Raw genomic sequence first — 10323 nt, 5'->3', positions numbered from 1 at the left:
ACAGAGGGCGTATTGTCCAACCGGGATGTTGCTGAAGCTGGGCGTGGAGCAGCACAGCTCGCCTCTTCCAAACTCCTCTTTGGTGAGGCGGGAGGGTGAGGGAAATCAGTCCCCCCTTCACTCGTGGCCCTGGGGGCTATAATGGTTGCCAAGAAACGAGGTTTTATTTGAGAAATAATGCTTCCCAGGAGCAGATGTGTAGCTCCTCTCCCACTTTCTGAGAAACCAGATGCTGTGAGCTTGCTTTGTGCCTGAGGTGATGCCTTCGGGCCTGGCTGGGACCTCACTGCCAGGGTCCCAGAGCCTAGTGTGTGATTGTTTGGGAGAATCTCCGCTATGTGTACTTACAGAGGATCCAAGCTGCTTGGAAGTGACCCTTATAAAACAGGATGCCATTCCTGATCCCTTCTGGTCACTCAAGGTTCATAGCAGGATAACAGGACACACCAGTTCTGGGATCCGTTTCTGCTGCTGGGCTTCTGAGAGTGTCCGCACATCCTGAGGACGGGGCCATCCCAGCACCTACCTTTCCCTTGGATTTCGAGTGCCCTCTTGGGACACAGTACAGGGTGTGCCTTCTCTACCCTTCATGTGCCCAACCAGTGTGAAGCTCTAAGTTAGCTTTTTCCATTTTTATTCTTTCCATCATTTTCCTGGCACTGTGGAGAGGAGCTTGAAATGAAAGCTTGGAGAAAGCGGCAGACTGATGCCAGTGGTGGAGGTGGGTTCCGAGGTGGCCTGGGAATATTGTTCTCACCTAAACCCACGTGGAAGACTTGCAGTCAGCACAGGGCCCCTAGTCCTCCACGTTTGAAGAGATCAGTGTACCGGCAGGAACCCCAAGAGCAGCTACTGCAAAAGCCACTTGGGTAGTTAGGCTCCTGTCTGCACAGCCTCCCCATCTTCCTCCAAATTGTTTCCGGAGGTTTCCAGGGTTTTGTTCCACCCCCTTTGACCTTAAGGATTCTCAGCCACCGTCCTTGTTCCTGCCTTGCAATCCAACAATCTGTCTCTAGCCATTTGGAAAATTCCCACGAAGTCTATGACAGAGAAAAGGGGTGCCTGGGTGGCTCAGTCAAATTTAAACGCCTGACTCTTGATTTCAGCTCAGGTCAGGAACCTTAGGGTTGTGAGATCAAGCCCCACATCAGGCTCTGCACTGGGCATACAGTCTGCTTAAGATTTTCTTTTCCAACTCTGTCCCTTCCCTCACTTCTAAGAAAAAAACAAAAAAACACAAAAACAAAAAACCCGCAAAAAATAGGTAATCCCCGCCCCCAAACAGGCAACTTGCTGTGAACAGTAAAAAACCTGATTAAAGAAAAATAAAAGAAATTAAGAGAAAAGGGGTCTCAGTTATAACCCAGCACAGCTTGTCAAGGTCATTCCATTCCCGTGCTGAGTAGCCTGGAAAGCAGAGGCAGAACCTCTCCAGGCTGCTGAAGGGCGGAGCAGATATCAAGTATTAAATGTTAACACCAGACAAAAAAGCTGGAGGGGAGTGGGTGCAAATTCCCAGTTCTTGGGCCTCAATAAACCTAGCTTCCCTTGGTAACCCCGCCCTCTGTTCTTGCACAGAACAGACTCATGCAGACAGGACCAGAGAGATGGGGGTGGGGAGGCAACAGAAAGGCACAGGTATATGGTTAAAAGAATTTCAGCATTAAGGTGAACTTTAAAGATCAGATTTATTTGGAGAAAACAAAACAAAAAAAAAAGCCCACAACCCAAAGGATGGGATTTTACATCTCAAGAGATCTCCCAGGTATTAAGTCTACAGATTACAAATCATTTTCATAGAAGATATTTTGTACAAATTTTACATGTATGAAGGAGCGGGACAGAACCCGTTTCTATGGAAACGGGGGCAGGAGGGGAGTGGGAAAAAACAGCTTTTTTGGATACAACCATTTGGAAGGAGTAGACCCAAAGAGGGCAAAACCTACCTTTTCAATGGTATTGAAACAAAAAACCCAACAACAACAACAGAACACCAACCCCTTTCAGCCTTGGGTATTTCTCTAAAATCCACTTCCTGGCTACTGGCCAATCCAAGCCAATTATTTAAAGTTACTTCACTTGGTCAGTCTTTTTATGTCCACGGGGTAAAGGACTCATTAGCTCACTGCTGCAGCACTCCACTGACACGTCTGCTGGGAAGGGCAGGGTCTAACCTAGGACTGATGGGAGAAGGGCTCGCGAACAGGAGACCAAGGTGTCATTTCTCTGCCGGTCTCAGTATTACCCGGAAGGACACCATCCCCTGGGCTGACAGTACAAAGGTGTGCATAAAAGGAGGGAAGTTAAGCTCTTGTGGTACAACAGAAACCAGGACCTTGTTAAACAGTTCTCTCCCATTATTAGTTGTTCTTTCAAGGGAAGCTTAAGAAAACAAAACAAAAAACCCCCTCAAAACCACCAAAAACCACACATTGGTTGAGGCCACATTATAAATCCAAACACTGGTATGGAATTTCAGTGGAGAAGGAAAACTTAAGAAAACCAAAAGCCCCCCATCAAGGTTGTAAGAACAGCTCACAGTGTCCCTATTTTCCACCCTCACTCACCACCCAAGACCATTAATTCCAGTTTTCCGAGGTGTAACAGGAGTCAAAGAAATCGAAGCAGGAATGGAGGAAAAGGAGTGAGAGTCCAAAAGACACAAAAGAGCCAAGATTTGCTGGAGAAGAGCCTGTGATTCCTTATTTGCTTCTGCTCCCTGGGGTGGACAGAGAAAGCCCAGGTCAGGTGTGTGGTTCAAGCAGAAGCTGCTTTGGGGGAGCTAACAGCGAAGAGTAGCATGAGGATAGGAGACCAGGAGGAGAGCCTACATTTTCAACGCTTCAAGATTTCAACAGACTGTGGATATATGTGAACTTCCAGAAAGGATAGTGTTTAAGAAAGGGCAAAACCAGGACACAGTAAAGACTTGGGAATTCCCATGATCCTGAAATGCTTCCTGCTCCAGTGTTCACTGGAGGTCATGCCATTTCCCCCCAATCATTGGTGCAAAATAATTTTAGTCCCTTTCCCATAGCCTCTTTTCAAACTACCACTTTCCTGCGTATTTTGGTCACCAAGCAGTCCTTTTCTTTAGTGGTCCAGAGACTCACTCCCAACTACCCCCCTGGGGGGTAAAAATGAAGGAATCCCCCCAGGTAGTCCCAGGAACTCCAAATTAAGAAAGAGGAGGGGCAGGCAGCCTCCTAGAGACTAGAACTTCAGAGACTAAACCTACCTTCCCAAGGATGGAAAATTTATTCAGATAATGTTTGAGAATTCATATATGCCACAACAGGATCATAAGAATGAAAAGGTAGAAATCTCACACTCTTCCTTAAGCCTGCCCTACTGCTCAACCAGGTTCCAGACACTGCATCGCTGTCACTGCCATTCTGCTAAATGGAAGCCCCCAGGTACTAATCACACAGGCAACTGCATGTGTCGCAAAAACGCACAACCTTCCCATGAAAAGCTGTACGTCTCTTTCTCTCTGGCTACATTGGCGATTCTCCAGTTAGTTCAATACTTTAAAGGCTGCAGCAGCATGCAAAAGAATTTCATTTCATTTTGTTTTTTGTTTTTTTTTAAAAAAAAGTTAAGAAAGGTCTCCAGGAGATGGTGAGTTTTATTGTCTTGTCTGGATAGAGGTTTGATTTGCTCTCGAATGTTCCAGGGTGGAGAGACCAGGAGAAAGCACAGGATGCAGAGGTCTATTCGGTGTAATCGTCTCCCTCGTTCTCATCTTCGCCATCAACAGAGAGAGCAGCATACTTGCTTGCAGAACTGAACTTCTGGAATAGACAAGAGGGAAAAAAATCACCAAGGCCTTGAATTCTCACATCAAAACCCAAGAAAGAGCATACAGCTACTTGGGCAAAATGGAGGGGACAGCCCAGGCCACACTCACTCATTCACTCACTCACTCAGCATCTCCCACTGTAGAGTAGCTAGGGTGAGTGGCTCAGAGGCCCATGTACTCTTACTGAAGTCCCTCCACCACCTTTCATCTCTGAGAGGGGATGAGAGGCACGAAAGGGAGAAAACGGTAACAGTCAGGTGCATTTGCTATCTTGAACAAACAGCAGTGCCTGACTCCTCACCACTCCCTGGGAGCCCCGAACATAGAGTTCAAGGGCAGACATGAGCAAGCACCCAACACTTACGGAAGCTGGATTTTCTTCAGGTTTCTTTGGCTCAGGTGCAGATCGGGAGTCTTGATCCTTTTTGCCATCTTTCCTGCAGAGGCGTAAGAGTAAAACCACAACTTTAGGAGAGGACTGTCCCAACTCCCACAGGTAGCCGGGAGGCACTGAATAGGTACCTCCAGTCAGCAGTCCTTGTTATCCGGACTTTCGTTTCTAGATTCTTAGAACTTTAACTGTCCATATTGGTTGACTTTCCTTTGTTTATAGCAGGAGATCTGGCAACACTTGGAGGACCAAGAATAACTTAACTACAAAGACACATGTACCTAGCATTAGATGAAAGATTACAAATGATGAGAGAACACTCATACCTATCTGACTCCTTCCAGTGGTCCTTGTTCCCTCCGTCTCCTGGGCCACGGCTGGAGTTCCCACTTTGGCCTTTTGGGACACTCACCCCATCTACTTTGTTTTCATCTGCTTAAGTGGAGACACAAAAATAAATGAAAAACAAGTAACCACTCTCTTTGCCCTAGGTATCCCTTCAGCTGCAGAAAAGCATGCCCGTTTGTACCGAGGGAAATTCAGCCTCACCCCAACCCAGACTTTCTTCCCAAAACCTTCTTCCCACGTTCCCCCGCCCCCAAATAAGACCCACTAAAAAGTTCCACAGTAGGGTTATGCCATCATTAACAGCAAAGTGGAAATGAAGAACTGTGATGTTGTGTAGTGACCTTGGCCTTAGAGATGGTGACATTTCTAATCTGGACGGAGCATGTTAATTTCCTTCCGATTCTTTTTTTCCCCTTTCAAAGAAATGTTCTAACCAGGAAAGGGCAGGGCACCATGCCCTTCTCCAAAGAGACCACTCCTGCCCTCTACTGGTAAGAAAGAGCAGATAGTCTAAGAATCTTAAACACAAAAACAGGTGCAAAATTACACTAGAGTTCTGCATTTCATGAGACCCCTACAGGCCTTTTTTGAGGCCTCTAGCTACGTGAAACACTGACTTCCTGTTGGTCTTACCTCTCCTTGCTGGTCCTTCCTCAGGTGGTTGAGCTGGAACTACTTTCCCCCCACCACTAGAAGGAAAACATGTAATTATATTCGTCAGTCTTAGGGAAGGAACAGAAAAGAAATGTATAATCATTCTCCAAATAGTAAACTTTACAGAGAACCCAAAATACATACTTAACATTGTGGAACATTAAAATACAGGAAAGACAACAATGAAAGCAATTATGTGAACACTCACGAAGTACGATGATGTCCTGTAGGATCACCATGCATGCAAGGGGAGTATTACTATTTTACAAAGAAGAATCCTAATACTTAGGGAAGTAAATGGACCCCCAAAGCCATGCTGCGAACTGTGGCAGCAGCAACTCCTGATTACTGATCTGCAGATTTCGAGTAGATGTCAACCAGTTATCAGAACTCTAGAAAACTGAATAATGGCTTCAATGAGCCTCCTCCAGCACACCAATGATTCTGAACTAAGAGCAAAGATAGCATAACTTAAAAAGATGCTGTAAGGCCAACAGCTAGGGCCCTTTCCATTATGACATCACCATGTTTAAGATTCTACAGCTAAGCAACTGTTCTGCTCCCAAACTGACTCACCTGGTAGGGGATGGCTGCTCTGTGTCTGAGCTCTGCGATCGAGCAGGAGGGTTGGAACTTCGCTTCACCCAAGCATTCTCCTTTGGCGGAGGGGCTGGCATTACCTTCAGAGGCTGTTCAGATTTGGGAGGCTTGGAAGTTGGAGAGTGACAGTCTTCCTCTTTACTGGGTGCTTCATTTTCTAGAGACTTTTCACTCTCTCTCCTTCGTGCATCTGTGAAGTCAGAATAGGAAGGCTGCCTTATTAGGAAAAGCTATTAAACAACATCTATTCAGGATCTCAAGAGAATGGAAAATGGTTCACACCTAAGCTGACCTCTTTTCACCATTATTCTTAAATACAGACCTGTATCTGGGGCCCAACAGATGAAATTATCCCCAAATCGGTGGTTACTAAATGTCACGTTGAGAAAAGTAACATTTTTTACTGATTCAAGAAAAAGAGGAAAAATCATGGCTCTCCAAGGAGAGCCACCTGACCTCTCCTAGGAATGAGTACTCTATTTTAGGATTACAGTCTTTCCACGTTTTCAGCGCACTGTTAAAATGTCTGTACTTGGAGAGTATATATCCTCTGTGGAAGAGGACCTCTGATGAACCTCCAACCCCAGGAACCACTGATCAAACTTCAATTTGGAGGCTCAACACAAACACATGCACACAGATACACATTTACAAAAAAACCCAGAACATACTTCTTTTTTAAGGGCACCAAGTGTCTCCTCAAAACTTGCCCAGTTCTTTGTGCAGCCTCCTCAAGTACATAATCAACCCAACCATCACACTCTCACCTGGCTACAAACAGAGGCATTACCATCCTGTTACTAAAAGGCTACCCCAGTATGAATAATTTCCAGAAACCTTCTAAAACACCTGGATGAATTTTTAAATCCTCTCAGCCCAGAGTCATGCTTTGAAATGCTCAAGTACAGGGGCGCCTGGGTGGCTCAGTGGGTTAAGCCTCTGCCTTCGGCTCAGGTCATGATCTCAGGGTCCTGGGATCGATCCCTGCATCGGGGTCCCTGCTCAGCAGGGAGCCTGCTTCCTTCCCTCTCTCTCTCTGCGGCCTGTCTGCCTACTTGTGATCTCTGTCAAATAAATAAGTAAAATCTTAAAAAAAAAAAAAAAAAAAAAAAAAAGTGAAATGCTTAAGTACAAATCAATTTAGAGGTGGGAAGAAAGAACTTAAAAAACACTGGTTCACAATAAGGGAAGGGAGGTGTTATGATTTAATCACTTGGTTCCCAAAAACACTAAACATGTTTGTGACAAATGATAAATTCAAGGAAGGAAGGAAGGAAGGATCAAGAGCAGAAGATCATCGCTTGAGACATTGCTCTGGTCATATGTTGACATCCAAAAGGGCTGGTGAGAGTGCTATGTGACGGTGACCGTTCTAAAGAAAACTCTGGAACATCATGACATAAAAGAAAGGGACAAACCTAATAGTTAAGTATACTCTTCAGTGGAAGATTATTAAACAGATCACCTAAGTCTCTTCTGGTGCTCATGTCAGATTTTTCAGACCAGGACACGTGACATTCTGATCAATCTATGCTAATCCAAATAAAGTTTCCATGACTCAATTTAAAACCCTAAAGTCTCTGCGTAATTTGGTTACGGCTCGTTTATGGAAAGGGGCAATAACACGATACCCACCCTGGTCTGACTTACTTCTGCCAGATGTGGCCGAGGTCCCAGTCTGCGATGACTCACTTCCTGTCCTGGACCGTTCTCGTTCCTGAGTCTCTTCACTTCGCCAGCTTGGGTGTCTGTATAAAGATTTAAAAAATAGAAAACAACTTATGTCCAGCTCAATCAAGGCCACCCTGGACCCATGCTGACTCCTCAATAACTATAACTAATATTCTACCACGCTGTGTTTATGGGTGGGGTTGGTGTGCACATCCTGTCTCTCTTTCTCAAACCATCTGAAAGCTGCCGACATTAAGATACTTTGGCTCTAAACACTTCAAGGACCAACCACGGTTAAGAATATTCTCCTATATCGGGCGCCTGGGTGGCTCAGTGGGTTAAGCCGCTGCCTTCGGCTCAGGTCATGATCTCAGGGTCCTGGGATCGAGGCCCGCATCGGGCTCTCTGCTCAGCAGGGAGCCTGCTTCCTCCTCTCTCTCTGCCTGCCTCTCTGCCTGCTTTGTGATCTCTCTCTGTCAAATAAATAAATAAAATCTTAAAAAAAAAAAAAAAAAAAAAGAATATTCTCCTATATAACCTACAGCCTTACCCTGACTGGTAACCCAACTCTACAAGCCACTCAAAACTAGGCCACTTTTCAGAGTATTATTACAAGAGGTTTCTACCCTACTGGATCCAATTCCACCTTTTAATAACAAACACTTCAGTAATGACTCCTTTAACATACACCCAAGTAAAATTAAATGAAAAATATCTTACAGTTGATGTGTAACACGAGTGAAAACATTTTCTCTCTACTCTACCCCAGTAACCTGGGCAGGAGGCACATCCACTAACCTCACCATGGTGGGATTTTACTCCATACACTAAAGCCAGATTTGGCAATTTTTTTCTTACTGAGTCAGATAAACTATATTTATAAAAAAGGAACAAGCCATAATTTTCACACTCCTATATTAAATCACTACCAATTTTTACCTGCCATAAGTTAAGGCCGTTTAAGCCCTTTTAAAAACTGCTAAGGCCAGGCAACGAACTCATCAGGTGTGACTGTCCATATACTGCAGCGCCCCTAGCGGCCCAGCCCATGTACACTAACTGCTAGTAAGTGACAACCAGCAACACCTGCATGAATTTCCCAAGGGTGCCCTAAGGATGCGCTGCCCGGCCCACCAGGAGGAGCCACTCCACCCCCAGGCAGGAAAGCCATAATCGAGGAGAACCTCACCTCTCCCGGGGCCGACGGTCTAGTTTTGGCTCATCCAGCTGGCGCTGCAGCTTCTCCTGCTCCTTCTGCAGCCGCTCTTCTACTTCTCGCTCTCTAGCAGCTGTGTCAACAGGCTTTGCCCCTCCAAAGATAGAGGCCGCTCGACTGGACTGGGAGGTGCTAGCAGAGGAATCATCTTCCTTAGGTGTACTCCGAGGCTTTAGATTCAGTTTGGGTCTTTGAGGGGGACCTAAGTTAAATAAAACTCTAAGTAACAGTTTTTCAAAATCACCAGAAGTTGATGGCTCAAAGCCAGATGCCCAGACACGGGTCTAAGAAAATGCCGCATGGGATTCGCAGTACTGGCCTAGCCAACACAGCCAAGAACAGTCAGTCTCTCCACTACCATACCCATGAGGCAGAGCGACACTGAAGGGGAGACTGGGAAAGGTAAACACTTGTATTACACACACGGTGAGTCACCACAACTAGTACTACCTGCAAGAATGTCCAATTATGATAAGCTTCTGAAAGTATCTTGGTCAAAATGTGGTCTGGAAGATGGACTACTTCTGGAGGCTAAGAAGGGCTCATGACAGTATCATGGGGAAGACTAGTTCCTACACACTTGTCTCTGTGTAGAATGTGAATCTGACAGTGATTCACAAAGCACTGAACAGCTGATGTAAACGCTAAAGGAATCTGATTTCCTCTTGGATCCAAGCTGTCAGAATCAAGATAAACCTTAGTGTTTCAACGGAATCGTATTTCTCAAAATCAGTGTTTATCCTAAATAATTCAGACATACAAAAGATAAACAAGATAAAACCTACATGTCCCAACCATCCACCTGGCTTAAGTAATAAAACATCCTAAAATCCACACAGAAGGCTCCTGAGGATCTTTCCCCTCATGACATGCCTAGCTGTGTTCTGTCCTCTCATAACCACTATGCTCAAATCTGGGGCTTATCACTTCCATGCAGGTCTTTATACTTGTACTATGGAACACATACATGTATCTGCAAAAAGAGGATCTTTTAGCAAGATTTACAATTTTTATTTTTTTATTTATTAAAAAAAACATTTTATTTATTTGACATACAGGGCAAGCAGAAGTAGGCAGAGAGGTAGGCAGAGGGAGAGGGGGAAACGGGCTTCCTGCTGAGCAGAGAGCCCGATGTGGGGTTCGATCCCAGGATCCTGAGATCATGACCTGAGCTGAAGGCAGAGGCTTAACCCACTGAGCCACCCAAGCACCGCAAGATTTATATTTTTAAAATACAGGTATGTTAAAGATTTTATTCATTGACTTGACAGGGAGAGAGAGCCAGAGAGCAAAAGCAGGGGGATTAACAGACGGAGAGGGAGAAGTGGGCTCCCCACCAAGCAGGGAGCCTGCAAAGGGGTTCAATCCCAGGACCCCAGGATCATGATCTGAACCAAAGACAGATCCTTAACTGAGCCACCCATGCACCCCAAAATTTAAATTTCGGTAAGGTTTTTTTTTTTTTTTTTTAAAGATTGTATTTATTTATTTGACAGACAGAGATCACAAGCAGGCAGAGAGGCAGATAGAGGAGGTGGGGGAAGAAGGCTCCCTGCTGAGCAGAGTCCGATGTGAGGGCTTGATCCCACCATCCTGAGATCATGACCTAAGCCAAAGGCAGAGGCTTAAACCACTGAGCCA

General features: G+C 45.3%; 1 protein-coding gene across 4 annotated transcripts in view; it reads right to left on the bottom strand.

The window, feature by feature from the left end:
- Positions 1 to 1669: 1669 nt before the first annotated feature.
- Positions 1670 to 10323, bottom strand: part of EIF4B (eukaryotic translation initiation factor 4B) — a 32542-nt gene continuing 23888 nt past the window's right edge. The window contains exons 9-15 of one of the 4 annotated variants that reach the window (XM_059403193.1): positions 8656 to 8884; positions 7431 to 7543; positions 5772 to 5985; positions 5175 to 5230; positions 4520 to 4628; positions 4167 to 4239; positions 1670 to 3794 (exon numbers count right to left, since the gene is read on the bottom strand). In XM_059403193.1, the coding sequence (XP_059259176.1) occupies positions 3714 to 3794; positions 4167 to 4239; positions 4520 to 4628; positions 5175 to 5230; positions 5772 to 5985; positions 7431 to 7543; positions 8656 to 8884 (875 nt within the window). In that variant the 3' untranslated portion in view covers positions 1670 to 3713. The remainder of the gene's footprint in view (positions 3795 to 4166; positions 4240 to 4519; positions 4629 to 5174; positions 5231 to 5771; positions 5986 to 7430; positions 7544 to 8655; positions 8885 to 10323) is intronic. The other 3 variants (XM_059403194.1, XM_059403195.1, XM_059403196.1) reach the window with 3 other exon arrangements.

The sequence above is a fragment of the Mustela nigripes genome, chromosome 6 (genome assembly GCF_022355385.1).
Source record: "Mustela nigripes isolate SB6536 chromosome 6, MUSNIG.SB6536, whole genome shotgun sequence".
Classification (NCBI taxonomy): Eukaryota; Metazoa; Chordata; class Mammalia; order Carnivora; family Mustelidae; genus Mustela; species Mustela nigripes.
This window is presented reverse-complemented; position numbering and strand designations above follow the sequence as displayed.